The sequence below is a fragment of the Camellia sinensis genome, unplaced genomic scaffold (genome assembly GCF_055761805.1).
Source record: "Camellia sinensis isolate YWXY unplaced genomic scaffold, ASM5576180v1 Unanchor14, whole genome shotgun sequence".
In the NCBI taxonomy this organism is placed as follows: domain Eukaryota; kingdom Viridiplantae; phylum Streptophyta; class Magnoliopsida; order Ericales; family Theaceae; genus Camellia; species Camellia sinensis.
The window spans coordinates 4,733,047-4,744,973 of NW_028129020.1; the positions used below are offsets into that span (position 1 = coordinate 4,733,047).

The 11,927-nt window shown below is 34.9% G+C and overlaps 1 protein-coding gene across 1 annotated transcript in view; it reads right to left on the reverse strand.

Annotated features, from left to right (window-relative positions):
* LOC114275084 (putative protein arginine N-methyltransferase 6) overlaps positions 1–9,854 on the reverse strand; it is a 31,953-nt gene extending 22,099 nt beyond the window's left edge. Inside the window, exons 1-5 of the mRNA XM_028217070.2 lie at positions 9,404–9,854; positions 8,859–8,924; positions 8,506–8,574; positions 7,186–7,221; positions 2,091–2,156 (exon numbers count right to left, since the gene is read on the reverse strand). Of these exons, the coding sequence (XP_028072871.1) occupies positions 2,091–2,156; positions 7,186–7,221; positions 8,506–8,574; positions 8,859–8,924; positions 9,404–9,661 (495 nt within the window). The 5' untranslated portion in view covers positions 9,662–9,854. The remainder of the gene's footprint in view (positions 1–2,090; positions 2,157–7,185; positions 7,222–8,505; positions 8,575–8,858; positions 8,925–9,403) is intronic.
* Positions 9,855–11,927: the final 2,073 nt, after the last annotated feature.

Genomic DNA, 11,927 nt, shown 5'->3' on the forward strand with positions numbered 1-11,927 from the left:
ATCTTTAAAAAAAATTAGGTAATGCAGAATCACCCAATTTGTTATTGAGTAACTTTGTCCTCCTTTATTTTTGTTTAGCTTCTTGTTGGTATGAAACTCACTTTTTCTAATTTCTCTTATGTAATGACATTAAAATAGCTCATTAACTTTACTTTAGTATTGGTATTGTTAAACAATGATTTATTTTTTGGTTTTATAATTTCTTTTTAGTTATGGTATTGAACTTTGATTTGTATGTTGGATGTTTAGCTATAAATTTTTAAATAAATAAATATTGACACATCCCAACCGTATATGTACCTTACTTTTTTTAGATTTTTGCATATCAACGTACCCGTATCGATATCCATACCCACACTTCATAGTGGAGCACTCTTCCACTTAATCCTCAATTTCCACTGCTTCACCCTTTCCATGCCCATCAAACCTTCACCACATCAGAATCTTCTCAACGACCTACCTCCACCAGCAAACCCCATCGAAGAAATTATTCCTCAACCTTTTCTATTACGATCTTGAAATCGCATAACCAAACTAGACAAAAATGAGTTTATGATACAACCATTATAGCTGGTACCTCACATTTTCTGCGTCCTGAGTATTGTCCAAGTATTGTCATTGATGTTAGTCAAGAGCGCCAAGCATTTACACATGACAATGAAGTTCAGTACAGACTAAATACTACAGGGCGGCTGGTCATAGGACCAATATAGACCACATTTCTTTATCGTACAAAATACTTGAATGCATGCAAACCATGCCACAGCTATCCTCATTCATCTACCTTTCTTTGTGCCTTCCATTGGCCTTCTAGGTAGCATTTGGAACTTACGGAATTCCTTTGAAGTTTCCCAAAGACAAATACATGGTACTACTAGAACAACTTATGCTAAAGTATATCTCCAGTGATGGACCATGATCCTTCCATCTTATCCACAGTTTAAAACCATCCCTATTCATCCCATCATGAACAAAAGGAAGGGTATATGGATATGTAGCCCCTGCTCACCAACTAGAGCAGACAAGGGCATTGTGCTTCTATGGTTCCACACCCTAGTCTTTCACAAAACAAATTGTCCGTGACAGTTCAAGGGTCCTTGCTTAGTTGGTTAAAATAAGGGTTCCAACAACCTAGCCATCAATTTATAATATTAAAATAAAAAATAAAGCAAAAAGACCATGTTCAGCAAGAAATTAGAGAATTTAGTAATTTCTTTTCCCATAAGAAAACCCCAACAACAATTTCCCTGAAGGAATAACTTTACAAAGTAACAAAATCTATTAAAATACGAAATTGTGACAATTGCCTAAATATTACATATTTTTATCATGGAAGGACCTAACTTGACCTAACATCATGGCATGTTCGTACGAAACCATCTACTCAATGTTAGCGACCCAACAACATCAACCCAATCTATTGCGCATGATTACCAAGCATGCACACAAGCTTAGCCAGTACATTACAAATGCAAGCTTTCTCCTTTGATAGTCATGCAACTATAACTTGTTGCCTTCACCTCATGCACACTTCAACAATCACCAATGCTCAAATAATCATTGAAAACTAATCCAATTGTGGGCCCAAACAAACTAGTCTCTTTTGGTTCAGCTATTTTCAATAGTTAGGCCATGCTTGGGTAATCATGACTCATGAGCATTCAAACACAAACATGCACTGCTAAATATTTCAGGGCACTCCAACAACTTCCAACGCAGTATTTTCAAATTCAAAGCCAAATTTAAGCATAATGTATCTTCAAATCAATAGCAGCTGCAATGATGACAACATTTAATAGTACATGGTTGTCAATGCCTAAAACAAGAAAAAATTGCCATAACATGTTCTTGTTTTACAAACACATGCAAAATTTATAGTTTGATTCTACATTTTCACAATAAATCTTGAGACATCTCGTATTAATTTTAAAAGCTGGTTCCTTTCACCAAAGGAAGAGACGCCTACTGTTATTAAATAATCAAAATGAAGCAACTACAAAGAGTGTCAAACAACCCAATCACAAACAAGCAAAACATAAAACATCCCTGCTAAGCACAAAGAATATGTTGAATTGTTTAGAAAAGCATACCTCTATACGTCCATGCAAAACAATGACTGTGTCGGATAGGTTATTTGCCTTCACAACTTCATTCGCCTAATTAAATTTTTCAAAAGAATGTAATCAGTTCAAACCTTATATTTCAACCTTATATTTCAACCTCAATTCTGCACAAGTTATGATGTAAATTATACAAATTATCGATAGTCAATACATTTCTCATCTAAGAAGCACAAACACGCAACACGACATGGACTTGCCAACACAACAATTTTTAAAAAATGAAAGACATGACACATGAGATAAATACAAAAAAAAACATATAGTTTTATTAGGGGTGGGAATTTGGCACGTACCCCGTTAACACGACTCAAATCGTACACATAATTAGAGAGTTAGGGTTAATCATTTTTTTATTGGAACCCAAATATGAGACGACATGAAAACACGAATATTAAATGGGTCATGTTTGGGTTGAACATGAACACGCGAAACTCAAAATGGACATGTTTGACCTACGTAAATATTCATGTCTACACGAACCCACTATTGACACACATGTAACCCCGAATAGAACCTGAATATAGTAACCAAAAGATCTTGAGTAATTCATTCTCATCTGTTAGATTTAAACTTAAATTTCTATATAATATATACCTAAAGAAGTACAACCCTAAATTAATGATAAATCGGCAAAAGTCAAGATTGGTAAACATGATAGTTTTTGAATGTGTGGCAGCAGTGTTTTTGTGGCAGAAGTCAATGTAAAAGAATCACAACAATGTTACTTTGGATGTGGCATAACTGCAACATTATTATTATTAGTCTGGTATTGGATGAAAACTTGTTTTTCTTTTAAAAATTTATTGGATATTTAAATATTAAAGAGTGACAATAGTTTAGATTGGATGTGTAATGGATTAGTGACGAATATTTTTAATTATTTTCACAGATACTGGCATATATATTATCATTGTGTGTCAATATTTCAATAAGTTATTCTTATGCATGTGATGTGAAATAATTTTTTTTTTTAAAACAATTTGCTTATAATCTAAAATATGAACTTTTGCTAATTGTATTAAGCATGCCATGTTAGGGTTTAACCTAATTATAAGTAGGCTATATCAGTATCAAGATAATTAACACGTTTAATTAAATGGGCCATGTTAGTGTTGGATTGTTTTGAACAAGAACCCGATATGACACGACACGGCACAATTCCCACCCCTATGTTTTATATATTTGTTATATGCCATTTATATATTTTTCATTAAAAAATAATATTTAAAAATGCAGCATAACACTAAAGTTTAAAGAAGAAAGAATTAATAGGCATGAATCTATATTTTTTTCTTTTCATTCTATCCTAAGTTGTTTTATTGAAGCTTATAATGTGTTTTGTGTTTATCTAACGACAGAGATGTGTGTCTCCCAGGCCATAGAAGAGTATCCTGGTCTAAAAAAAATAATAATAATAATAAAATAATAATAATAATAATAATAATAATAATAATAATAATAGAACGTGCTTGGACAGGTGTCTTGGCACTTGTCGGTAAGTGTCCAAAGAGAACACAACATCTTCTTAAAAGTGTGTGCGCTTTTTAGTATCTCATACACATACAATATCTAATCAGTTTGTTACTTGATTGCAGCATTAAAAAAAAAAAAATGAACTAAACCCTAAGCAGTATGGAATAGATAAAGGAAAATACACAAATCTAAAATTTTACCATCCAAGATGTCCTCTTAAAAGAGAGATTGATATAGACTAACTACGGAAGTAATTTTACGGTGAAATATATAGAAATAGAAAAAAATGACAAGTGGTGACAAGTAGCTTGCAAGCAACCAACTCCATAACAAGTGAGTGATGAACTACAAGGAACCACATTTATGACAACTGAACAAGTGACAAGCTACTTCTAAACAGCCAACTCCAAAGTAGGCTAACTACTGAGCAATTTTATGGTGAAATACATAGAAATAGAAAAAGAACGACAGGTGGTGATAAGTACTTGCAAGCAACCAACTGATGGACTATGAAGCACAGGTGCGGGGGTGCGGGTACGGATATTGATATGGGTATAGGTACGATACGGGTACACCAATACAGCAAATTCTTAAAAAAGTATGGTACGTGTACAATTAGGGTACGTCAATTTTTTCATTTTTTTTTTTTTAAATTTATAACTAAACGTCTAACATACAAATCAAAATTTCAATATCAAAACTAAAAAGAGAACAAGTTGTCTAAAAAGTTGAATAATTCTTTCTTTTTTTTTCTTTTTTATTCTCTAAAACATGATGCAAAAGAGAACAAAACCATGACTTATGGGTCAAGGGTGTTCGAAGTAAATTACTTGATATTTTTAAAATTGAAAGAATAATAATAAAGGCTGCAACAAATTCTAGCAGCTGCAAAAATAAATAAATAAATAAAATCACCTCGTCGTACAGGTGTCATACCCATGACGTACCCAAATGTATTTGTTGTACCCGACATAAATTCGACATACCCGGTACACATACTACCGTACCGGTACGCATACCCGCACCCGATAAGTATTCGATACTCATATGGCACCATTTTTGGAGTACCCGTGCTTCATAGGTGATGGACTGCTACAAGCAGCCAACTTTATGACAACTAAACAAGTAACAAGCTACTTCCAAACAACCAGCCCCAAAGTAGGCTAACTACATAAGTAATTTTATGGTGAAATACATAGAAACATAGAAGGGGAGGGGGGGAGGAACGAAAGGTGGTGACAAGTAGCCTGCAAGCAACCAACCAACTCAATAAGAAGTGAGTGATGAACTGCTACAAGCAAACACTATTATGACAACAAAACAAGTGACAAGCTACTTCCAAACAGCCAGCTCCAAAGTAGGCTAGGCTAACTACAGAAGTAATTTTATAGTGAAATACATAGGGTTTGTTTGGTAACCATTTTGTTTTCAGTTTTTCGTTTATATTTACAAAAATTTTAAAAACTAGCATAAAAACTTGTTTGATAATTTTTTTTAGTTTATAAATAGTTAGTCTTAGTTTATAAATAAGGGTGAAAAACAAAAACAAGAAAAATTTGTTTCTCGTTTTTTAAAAACCAAAAACGCAAGCAAAAAACACAGCAGGAAAAAAAAAAAGTTTGACTGCGCTTGTGAGGTTTGGTGTTCAAAACTTGGGAGACACAATGTTAAAGCAAATTAAAGGTAATATTATCTTCTCTGTTCTGAACCATCAATGGTAAAAAAAGACTAGCTCTCTTTCGCTTCTCTCTCCTCATCAACGAACCCTCCATCATCGAGCTGCTCTACATCATCAACAAACTTCCAACCTCCAGGTCTCTTTCTCCTCTCTATCGGTGCTTGATGGAGATCCTTGGATTCTGCATCGAAGAAGAAGAGAAGAAGAGAACCTGCTGCCGACGAAGCATACTCGGTGCCAACAAAGCCATTCTTGAAGAAACTTGAACAGATTTTTGGTGATTCTTTAAAATTTTTGGTGATTGTTGATGATTCTTGCATTGATTCATGGTGATTCTTTAAAAAAATTCTCAAATAATTCTTCTCTAATTGATTTAACATAACAGTAAACCTTTGTCTTCTTTTCTTCCTCTTTGTCTTTTCTCTCTCTCTTCATCTTCGTTCTTTTAAGAGTGGAGATTGAATGGGACCATGGTTTGTATTTGTGTATATTATTAGTAATAACATATTATAAAATTATAATTTTATGATTTTAACAGTGGACAGTGAATGGGACCTTAGTAATAACATATTATAATTTTATGATTTAAATGATTTTCATTGTTATAAATAATTAAAAAATAAAATAAACATTTTATGCATTAAAATTAACAAACATGTTTTTGGATTTTTGTTTTTAAAAATTTTCAAACAGTTTGTTCAAACTAAATGTGTTTGCAGTTTTTGATTTTCTAAAAATAAACAAAAACTAGTTTACAATTTTTTTATAAACATAAACCAAGAACGTAAACGTTTCCAAACGCCACCATAGAAATAGGAAGGGGAAAAAAAAACCCGACAGGTTTTGACAAGCAGCTTGCAAGCAACCAACTCAATAACAAGTGAGTGATGAACTGCTACAAGCAACCACCTTTATGGCAACTGAACAAGTGACGAGCTACTTGCAAACAGCCACCTCCAAAGTAGGCTACCTAAGGATAAGAATTTTTAAATTACCATTTTATCACTAACAAGGAAATTCATAAACATACATAAGCTAAAGATGCTTCAATTTTGTCTTAAAAAGAAATTGATATATTTGGTTTAGTTGATTTCATAGGTAGGCTGAGTTGTGGCTTTGTGATCACTGTGTGTATACTGCATATTGTGTGTACCTATGAAGCACGGGTACTCCAAAAATAATGTCGTACGAGTATCAGGTACTTACCGGGTGCGAGTACGTGTATCAGTACGGCAGTACACACACTGGGTACGCCAAATACATGCCGGGTACAGCAAATACATTTGGGTACGGCACCGGTACATCGTGGGTACACAGCACCAGTATAGCGAGGTTTTTTTTTTTTTTTTTTTTTTTGGGTGCAACTGCTAGAATTTGTTGCAACCTTTATTCTTATTTCAATTTTGAAAATATCAAGTAATTTATTTCCAGCACCCTTTATCCATGAGTTATACTTTTGCTCTCTTTTACACCCTGTTTTAGACAATCAAAAAAGAAAAAAAAAGAATCATATAACTTTTTAAACAAGTTGTTCTCTTTTTAGTTTTAATATTGAAACTCTTATTTGTATGTTGGATGTTTCGCTATGAATTTATTTTTTAAAAAATCGTACCCATACCCTAGTTTTTTTAAGAATTTGTCGTATCGGTGTACCAGTATCGCACCCGCACCCGTGCTTCATAGGTGTGTACAAACGTTGTGCCCCTTTTGGCACCTTTAGTAAATCAACTTTTCCTATCAAAAAAGGAAAACTAAATGCATGCTAATTTATCCACACACACAAAAAAAAAAAACTAAATACATGCTAGCCTAAACTGTAACAATACTTAATTGTATAACTAGTTTAAAAGAAATCCAGCTCATTTAGTCCTATGTGTTGTCCCACAATATTTATCAATGCAATAAAAATACCTGCACTGCAATGTCACTAGCATCCACTGCATAGACCTGGTAAGACAAAATTGTTACGGAAATGAGACTGCATAAAAAATGATATACATTGAAATGAATGAATTATGGAACAAACAAAAACATATTTCACTAAAAGAATACACCTAGACATACTAAAGTCTCTTATTCATACAGAAAGCACCCTATGAAGAGGATAAGAGCTTATAATAACTGCTATCTATTGTGACCTATTCAGTTAAGATTACAATCTTTTAAGTGATCACAACTGCATCATTTGAGGTACCAAGGTGATGCAACCAACATAAATGTCACAAGCAATTTTCAAGATTTACTCAAAATTACAATGTGGTGAACATGAAAAGCAAGGATATTTCTCCCTAAGGCAAAACAAAAGACAAAACATCAAGACAGACCAAATTTTTAGGATTTCCTAGGGGAGTCGAGATGGGTAAGTAAATGTGATAAGAAAGATAAACCAAGTAATATAATTAATAAATCTAAAAATACAAAAAAAATCTCAGTTTCTTTTTTTGGTACAATAAAGGCAGGAGAATGGGGGAGATCTCAGAGTTTTTGAAATAAAACACATGAAAATTTTGAGAAATTAACCATTTAGTGAAAACTGAATCATATAGCCACAAAGGTACATACAACCCAATTTTTACCTATATGACTAGAGCAGCTAACAGTGTGTCTAATTTACAAGAAAATTGTGTATTTAATCATGGATGCTACAATTTTCAATAGAATGGTTTGTACAACTTTTTGGAAAAGAAAATTTACAATTAAAAAAGACTGACACAATGCAACAAATAAGTTATGTTACGGATTTTTATACAAACTGTTAGAAATACTTCTTGCGGGAAAAAAAGGTCCTAGAGTTGTTGGGCCTCTGGGTTCCAATTTGCTACTAGCTTCCACCAACATGAAGCTTATCTCAACCATCAACCAATAATTCCTTGTTAGCTCAAATAGTGAACCTCCGCTCCAACGTTCAGCACAATGATTACTAGGTTTCAAGGAGAATGCTTGATCAAAATCACTCACTTTTTTCATCTGGAAAAGCAAAGATGTTATTCACATCATAGGCATTCATCATTTCTTTTGTTGCATTGTTTGCTCTTTGTATTTCCTAGGCATCTCTATAACCAGCAGTAGTTACAGTAAACATTCATTCCAGAAAAGTCTAACAATAGCTGTAAAAAAATATGCATTCATCATATCATGGAAAATTGTTGTACAAAGTAGAATTAATTATGCAACCCACCAACTGAAATCATTCAAGTAGGTGCAGCAAGAATTAACTAAAAGATAGCTTACCCGTTTGGCACCTGCTTGAGCACAAAAAATAGAAAGAATGCCCGTGCCACATCCAACATCCACTACAACCTGAAGCATGAGAAGACAATACAAAATAAATGTATAAATAAATAAAAAAGAGAGACATAAATAAAATTTGCAGTCTTCCAGCCACATAGATCAACTGTGGCATCCACATGAAACTTAATATATATATATATATATATATTGTCTCTCACATCTAAACATTATGCTATATTGCTATGAATGTCAAGGAGGTATTAGGTGCATTACAGCATATATCTCATCGAAAGATTATGTTAGCAAGAAACATAGAGAGATTATATCATAACAGAATAGCAATACAATCTTACTTTTCCTGCTATATAATTCTGATGCTGCATAACTGCGGCTCTATAAGTTTCAGTTCGCACGCGATCCTGTATAGTCCAAGAGGAACATTAGCGAGTGAATGTTATAAGAAGCGAACAATCAGCGGCAAAGTGCAGTAGAATCCCTGAATGAAAATGAACATTGAAATCCTCATTACTCCCCTCACCCCCCAACTATCCTCGAAAAATGGAAATGCAAAAATTACAAACCCCTAGAACCCAGTAAGGTTTTTAACTTTAAAACAAACAATCGTATATGAGCATTGATCGAAATCCTCATTACTCATCGTGTTTGAGAACTAACCCAAGAGAACCCAGATATGGTTTTTTAACTTAAATCGAGCAAATGCAGTGCAGACCCAAATAAATACCCAGAGAGCTCGAATGCGAAAGCGCAATCAAATCCAAATCCAAATCCAAAAACACAAATCTATGTACTGATCGATCATCTACGAGACAAGAAATTAGTTCACAACTCAAAAAACAAACACGGGGGGTGTGGGAGTGCGGAGTAGGATGAATAAAACCTTGATCATCTCTTCGTGAATACCAACGTGAGCATAAGAGTGGAAGTAGGCCATGTCGAAGTCGGTAGGAGGAGGAGGAGGAGAAGGGGGAGGCATGTCTCTGTCGGAGGCAGAAACCCTAGTTGTTGCAGAGCCATCTCCTCCGTAGTCACGAGACCTGCGAACCCTATTGCCCCTCCGGCTCAGTGAACCACCACTACCGTTTTGGTGGTGGTAGTGGTATCCATTGCTGTAACCCTTGCTCGCTGGTCGCAACATTTTGCTTCTCTCTCCACCAACACCAACACCAACACCAACAAAACACCACACCACACCCCGTCAGTCCGAGAGAGAGAGAGAGATGGAGAAGGGTGAGAAAAGGGCGCTTCTATGTACACACACCCTTTCCTCTCTATACAGATCCTTCTCAATACAAAAAAAAATAAATCCTAATATATTTGACTCACTACACACATCTATCATTTCACGTATACCCCCAAATGTAAATCATACACACACACCCTCTCTCACACACACACCCGTCTGTCACCCCTCACACACACACACGCATCTCTCACACTCTCTACCGTTCCTTCCCAAAAGCTTCATCCATCCATCTGTGTCGTTGAAGTATTGGCATTGAAGGGCATTGAAATCTTCACATTTTAGGTTAGTTTACACAGATTAGAATCTTCTCATTCCTATTTTATTTGTAATGTAAGGTTAATTTTTACCATTTTCCGTCAACCATTGTAAGTGATTGTCGTGTTTCCTCATTCGGAACTGGTTATTCGAATTTTTTGTTTTTGTTCGGCAATCTAGTTTCGAAAACAAAAATAATATTCGGCATTAGAGTTCCGAATTTTCTGCTTCTATTCGGCACTATAGTTCTGAAAATATTTACTTGGTTCAGCTTTCAAGTGCCGAAAATAATTTTTTTTTTCGATTTTCAACTTCCGAATAGTAGCTTTAATTTCGGACAACAACTTCCGAACAGAATAGGTATTTTCGGTTGTGAACTTTCGAACAGGTTTTTTTTTTTTCCCTTCTTAATTAAAACACTTAATTAGAACACTTATAATAATTTAAAACACTTCTTATTTACGCACACACTCATTACACACACTCTCATTAATTTTACACACTCTCTCATTATAATTTAAAACACTTATTATTTACACACACTCTCATTAATTTTACACACACACTCATTACACACACACTTATAATTTAAAACACTCTCATTAATTTTACACACACTCTGTTTATTTACACACACACTCATTACACACACTTAGTATTTTTTGCAGATAATATGGATTCTGAATATCAACAACGTGTCATAATCACTCTTCAAAGATCCTTGCATGGTCATAGTGGTTAGTAGAGAACAACACCAGATTCAAAGCCATTATTGAGCAGTCTGAACTGTCACAGTTAGCTCGTTGCACTTATCGGTTCGTCAACAGGCTTCTAATCTCCAGTTTTGTTGAGAGATGGCAACCTGAGACGAACACATTTCACATGACAGTTGGTGAGATGACCTTGACACTGGATGATGTTGGCACTTTAGACAGTTGGGGTTTGCTAGCCGGTCTGGGGTTAAGCAGATGGATTGGTATAAGAATATCACACACCTGTATGTCGAGCACACTGATGAACCACGTGTCCATGACCATCAGGATTTCAGCGAACATGCGGATGTAATCTATTATCCTCTCTTATGCATATGTAACTTACTTTTTTTTCTGATATGTTCCCGAAAATGTGATATTCTTTTCAAATGCAGCGTATTGCACATGCACTGCAGATTCCCATTCTATTATTGACGCTGGTTATCAGGAGGGGATTCGCCATCCTTATCGACTTTACCAGGCTATCGAGAGTATGACACATGTTCTTGAAGGTCAGCACATTGACGAAGCTGGACCTAGTTCTGCTGAAGGTCGCTTTCCATCTTCGACATTGACATATAGTCGTAGGCCTAGGCGTAGGCATACAGCTGATTCGTGACATACAGTCGTAGGCCTAGGCGTAGGCATACACATGTTTTTTGGTGTTTTTTGTAAGATGACATTGTTGTAATGGTAACAGTGGTTAATATTTTCTTATTAGAATGGAATGGCAATAATGGTATTGTAATGACATTTTATTATTAGAATGAAATGGTAACAATGGTCGTTGATGGCGTACATTGTATCTCTGATCTTCCAGCTCTCTGTACCACCCTGTTTCGATGGCGTACATTGTAAATGGTTTTAAGTGTGCTTACATTGAGGGCATCTTGCTGTTTCAAGGTTACTAGGATTTCTTTTGGCCGAACCATGCTCTTTGACATATTTATTAACAATGCTTTCTCATCATTTGATAGCCTCCCCGCATATGAATGTCCCTCGAGGTGCTCCGCAGGTGGATGATTATGCAATCTGCATACTACGATCAATGTCCATTCATCGTGTGTGGTAAACTTGTGAGCCCTCATATCAAAAGGACAACCTCATATCATTTGGTGAGCAATTCGAAACATAATCGTTATAATTTCGTA